The following is a 5,884-nucleotide window of genomic DNA, read 5'->3' as shown; positions in this document are numbered from 1 at the left end:
AGATCTCATTGTGATTCTGAAATTTCTGTCCGGTACAAGATTTGCGTTATCAGTGTATATCTACTCCCAGCATACCTGTAGGCTCAGAGAATTTCTTTGTGTGTTTTTCCCCTAGAAAGGAATGTCATGATAAAGGAGCAGAAAAGAGCCATCACTGTTGGTGACAAGGGGAGTTTCCTTTCTCAGCTGGTGGTTGCTTCGTGATTGGAAGAGAAGTACCTAGGAGGCCAAAGAGATGAGATTTTCCTAGCTGTACCGATGAAGCTGATAAAAGAAGACAGGAAAGTGCTTCCTCTGGGCCATAATAGGCTGATGGGGAAGAAAGCCTGAAAAAGACAGATTTGAAATGAGGGCAGGAATTTTGAGTTTTTCAAGACCAGGCTGGACTTTGGACACTTGTTGAGGATGTTTTTCTCCCCAAAATGAAGAAGAAAAAAATTCTCAAAGCCAGAAGTGTAAAAGTTGAGAAGAATAACAATCAAGTCCACTCCCAGGATTTCAGTATTTTGTCACCTTTGACACACACAAGGACAACACACGTATGGTGATTTTTGTCGCCGATGGTGGTTTCCTATGCTAGGAATGACTTGATTTGGATTTTGGAGTGCTCTTTCTTTTTCTTTCTTTTTTAACAGTGTGTGTTTTGACTCTTCATGTTAGATTTCTGCAAAGGAAGTAAATCCTGAAGTCACAGTATGTTTGACTCTATACCACTGTGTCCTCTGTGATGGAAAAACAAGAGATTTTAACATTCCTTGAAATTTTAGTGGAAACAAAACTGTGTTAGGGACAGATACACCGCGTAAGTTTCCCCTTTCCGGCAACTGTACTTGCTTTGAATGAGCCGAACATCAGCTGGATTTCACAGCATAAGCGATTTATAGTCTTTGTTTTATCAAGGCCTTAAATGTGTGTTTTATACGAAGCAGATGGGAACCACATTGTGCTCTCTGTTTGACATGATTGCCTAAGGAAGGGAACTCACTGATGGATCATGGCGTTAATGTTTACAGGACATTTCTTATGTTTAGCATTAGTGATGTTTGCTTTCTCTACTTTTGAGGAATCTGTAAGCAATTACTCGGACTGGGCAGTTTTCGCAGATGATCTAGATCAGTTTAAGACTCAGAAAGTGCAAGATTTCAGACCCAACCCAAAGCCGAAGAAAAGTGTGCTTCATCCAAGTTTGTATTTTGATGCGGGAGAAATCCAAGCAATGAGACAGAGGTCTCGAACAAGCCATCTGCATCTCTTCAGAGCGATCAGAAGTGCAGTGACAGTTATGCTGTCCCACCCCACATACTACCTACCTCCACCCAAGCATGCCGATTTTGCTGCCAAGTGGAATGAAATTTATGGGAACAATCTGCCTCCTTTAGCACTGTACTGTTTGTTATGCCCAGAAGACAGAGTTGCCTTTGAATTTGTCTTGGAATATATGGACAGGATGGTGGGCTACAAAAACTGGCTGGTTGAGAATGCGCCAGGGGATGAGGTTCCAGTTGGCCACTCCTTAACAGGTTTTGCCACTGCCTTTGACTTTTTATACAACTTGCTAGATGATCATCGAAGACAAAAATACCTGGAAAAGATATGGGTGATCACCGAGGAAATGTACGAGTATTCCAAGGTCCGCTCATGGGGCAAACAACTTCTTCATAACCACCAAGCCACGAACATGATAGCATTGCTCACTGGGGCCTTGGTGACTGGGGCAGATAAAGAATCTAAAGTAACTTTGTGGAAACAAGTTGTAGTCGATGTGATGGAAAAGACAATGTTTCTGTTGAATCATGTTGTGGATGGTTCTTTGGATGAAGGTGTGGCCTATGGAAGCTACACAGCTAAATCAGTCACACAGTATGTTTTTCTGGCCCAGCGCCATTTTAATATCAACAACTTGGATAATAACTGGTTAAAAATGCACTTTTGGTTCTATTATGCCACCCTTTTACCGGGCTTCCAAAGAACTGTGGGTATAGCGGATTCCAATTATAACTGGTTTTATGGTCCAGAGAGCCAGTTGGTTTTCTTGGATAAGTTCATCTTAAAGAATGGAGCTGGAAATTGGTTAGCTCAGCAAATTAGAAGGCACCGCCCTAAAGATGGACCAATGGTCCCCTCCACTGCCCAGAGGTGGAGTACTCTTCACACTGAATACATCTGGTATGATCCCCAGCTCACCCCACAGCCTCCTGCTGAATATGGTACTGCAAAAATGCATACATTCCCCAACTGGGGCGTTGTCACTTATGGGGCTGGCTTGCCAAATACGCAGACCAATACCTTTGTGTCTTTTAAATCTGGGAAACTTGGGGGTCGAGCTGTGTATGACATAGTTCACTTTCAGCCATACTCCTGGATTGATGGGTGGAGAAGCTTTAACCCAGGACATGAACATCCAGATCAGAACTCATTTACTTTTGCTCCCAACGGGCAAGTATTTGTTTCCGAAGCTCTCTATGGACCCAAGTTGAGCTACCTTAACAATGTATTGGTGTTTGCACCATCACCCACCAGCCAGTGCAACAAGCCCTGGGAAGGTCAGCTGGGAGAATGTGCACAGTGGCTCAGGTGGACCAGTGAGGAGGCTGGGGATGCGGCCGGGGAAATCATCACTGCCTCTCAGCACGGGGAGATGATATTTGTCAGTGGAGAGGCAGTATCTGCGTACTCTTCAGCCATGAAGCTGAAAAGCGTGTACCGTGCTTTGCTTCTCTTAAATTCTCAGACTTTGCTAGTTGTCGATCACATTGAGAGGCAAGACAATTCCCCGATCAAGTCTGTCAGTGCCTTCTTTCATAATCTGGATATTGATTTTAAGTACATCCCGTATAGGTTCATGAACAGGTACAATGGCGCCATGATGGACGTGTGGGATGCACACTACAAGATGTTCTGGTTTGACCATCGGGGCAGTAGCCCCGTTGCTAGTATACAGGAAGCGGAGCAAGCCGCGGAATTCAAGAAACGGTGGACCCAGTTTGTTAACGTTACATTTCAGATGGAATCGTCGATCACAAGAATCGCCTATGTCTTTTATGGGCCGTACGTCAACGTTTCCAGCTGCAGATTTACTGATAATTCCGACTCTGGACTTCAGATTTCTCTCAACGTCAATAATACCGAACACGTGGTCTCCATTGTAACTGACTACTACAACCTGAACACAAGATTCAGTTACCTGGGCTTTGGTGGCTTTGCCAATGTGGCCGATCAGGGCCAAATCACCCAATTTGGTTTGGGCTCTCAAGCCATTGTCAAGCCCGTAAGACAGGATCAAGTTATTTTCCCCTTTGGATTTAAGTTTAATATCGCCATTGGATTGATTCTGTGCATTAGCTTGTTGATTTTAACGTTCCAGTGGCGGTTTTACCTTTCTTTTAGGAAGCTGATGCGATGGATCCTCATGCTGGTCGTGGCCTTGTGGTTCATCGAGCTCCTGGATGTGTGGAGCGCATGTACGCAGCCCATCTGTGCACAGTGGGCGAGGACCGAGGCCCAGGCGACCGCGAGGTCCCTGCCTTCCCAGGGACCCCGCGCCGATCTTCCCGACGTTGTCATTACCTCGCTCCCTGGTTCGGGAGCTGACATTCTCAAACAGCTCTTTTTCAACAGCAGTGATTTCCTCTACATCAGGGTCCCCACGGCCTACATCGACATCCCCGAGACGGAGTTCGAGATCGACTCCTTTGTGGACGCCTGCGAGTGGAAGGCCTCCGATGTCCACGGGGTGCGTTTCCGCCTGCTCCGGGGCTGGCTGCAGTCTTTAGTGCAGGACACGAAGCTGCATTTGCAGAACATCCGTTTGCATGACTCCGGCAGGGGTAAGCTGGCCCAGTATTTTCCGGCGAGTAAGGACAAGAAAAGAAAATCAAAAAGGAGAGAGTCTTGGCCAGAACAAAGAAGTAGAATGAAAGGCGCGTTTGATAGAGACGCCGAGTACGTTCGGGCTTTGCGGAGTCACCTGGTTCTCTTCCCGGGCGCGCGGCCTGTGCTCGGGCTCAGCAGCGGGAGCTGGACCTTGAAGCTGCATTTTTTCCAGGAGGTTTTGGGATCTTCGCTGAGGGCATTGTACGTGGTGAGGGACCCTCGTGCGTGGGTTTATTCAATGCTGTACAGTAGCAAACCAAGCCTTTACTCTCTGAAGAACGTCCCAGAGCGCTTAGCTAAATTGTTCAAAGTAGAGGGAGGTAAAAGCAGATGCTGTGTAAATCCGGGCTACGCTCTGGAGTATGAGTCGTTAAGGAAAGAATTATCGAAGCCCAAGTCTGATGCTGTCTCCCTGTTGTCTCATCTGTGGCTGGCGAACACAGCAGCAGCCCTGAGAATAAACACAGACTTGCTGCCGACCACTTACCAACTGATCAAGTTTGAAGACATTGTGCATTTCCCGCAGAAAACCACTGAAAGGATTTTCGCCTTCCTTGGCATCCCTCTGTCTCCTGCTAGTTTAAACCAAATATTGTTTGCCACCTCCACGAACCTTTTCTATCTTCCCTACGAAGGGGAAATATCGCCAAGTAACGCTGATGTTTGGAAGCAGAACTTGCCGAGAGAGACAATTAAACAGATCGAAAACATCTGCTGGGCACTGATGGCTCGTCTAGGATACCCAAAGCTCACGGACTGAGCGCTGCAGGGCAGCAGAAATTTGCACTAGTATTTTCCAGCCGGATTTGTGGACATGAATTAGAAGAGTTTGTTTATTCTTGTACTGTGTGTGTGAGTGCATGAGAGAGAGAGAGAAAGAGAGAGAGAGAGAGTGTGTGTGTGTTCAGTTAATTACTTGCACAGAGAGATTATTTTAAAAATAGGCACCATATTCGGCCAGGCACGATTTATTTTTTATGTCACCACTCTCTTGCCTTTGTTTCTGAATTGTTTTCTGCTAAAATGCTTCCACTATAGAGGTGTAGATGAAGTCCTGTTGTGTCCGGGGAGAGAGGGTGATTTTAAAGGTTGTATCTTCACTGTCTCATCTGTGCGGATCTGTCCTGGACCTCAGAGGCTGCTCAAGGCCTTCCATTGTCCCTTCACCCAAGCATCTCTCGCTTTCAAGATGGACTGCAGAAGTTGCTTATCTTTTTACGAAAGTTCTTCTAACACATTTATCCCGCACAAGAAAGTAAATCCTTTGCTGTGTATACTGTTTCGTGCTGTCACTGGGAAATGGTGGAGATTCTCAGCTGAACTATCAGCTTCCTTCTGTAAATAACAGATGGACGTACAGAAGGAGTATGTTTTATTGCAGGTCAGAAACTGACCTAAACAGACTCCTTCATGTTTTCTACTTCGCGTAATCTGGGTGCCAAGGGCTGGTGGAATATTTCTGACCTGCTTGTCTGTTTAAAATTCTTTTCCCATTTTCCCCCCTTGAACACAGCGGCTCCTGTTACAGCACTCCCACCCTGTCCTGTCTGTCCTTTCTGTCACTGTCGTGCACAACAGGCCACAGCTACTAAGTGCTCAACTCCCGTATCTGTGGGGATTTTTTCCCCCTGATGATTAGTTTTGCAGGAAAACCTGACAACAGACTTAGAATCAAAGTTCCTTTTGTGGAATTATCACCGTATGACTCAAGGGAAGCAGAGCCACCGCGGGCTGTGGTTCTGAGCCTGGCAGCAGGCTTGGAACCCTGCCTGCCTTGCTTTGCGTCCCTTTGAATGAGTTGACAGACTGCCAGTGTGGCCAACAGGGAGATGATGTCAGAGGCATCTGCTTCCCTGACCATCTGCATCTGATTATAAACGTGGTCGTCATCAAATGGGGCTCATTTTCTTCCAGTAGGCGCTGAAATCAAAACGCTACGCCAGGATAAGCCGGCGGAGTAATTACAGTGTGTTGGAGGCAGACTGCTAGGCGGGGTGGAGGCTTGATGAGA

At 46.4% G+C, this 5,884-nt stretch overlaps 1 protein-coding gene across 1 annotated transcript; it reads left to right on the top strand.

Annotated features, from left to right (window-relative positions):
• Positions 1–640: 640 nt before the first annotated feature.
• On the top strand, positions 641–4,732 carry DSEL (dermatan sulfate epimerase like). The gene has a single exon (XM_036244972.1). The coding sequence runs from the start codon at positions 995–997 to the stop codon at positions 4,631–4,633; it is 3,639 nt and encodes a 1,212-aa protein (XP_036100865.1). The 5' UTR covers positions 641–994; the 3' UTR covers positions 4,634–4,732.
• The last annotated feature ends 1,152 nt before the right edge of the window (positions 4,733–5,884 follow it).

This window comes from Molossus molossus, unplaced genomic scaffold (assembly GCF_014108415.1).
Source record: "Molossus molossus isolate mMolMol1 unplaced genomic scaffold, mMolMol1.p scaffold_m16_p_6, whole genome shotgun sequence".
NCBI lineage: Eukaryota > Metazoa > Chordata > Mammalia > Chiroptera > Molossidae > Molossus > Molossus molossus.
Note: the sequence above shows the minus strand (reverse complement) of the source record. Positions and strands in the feature narration are given on the sequence as shown.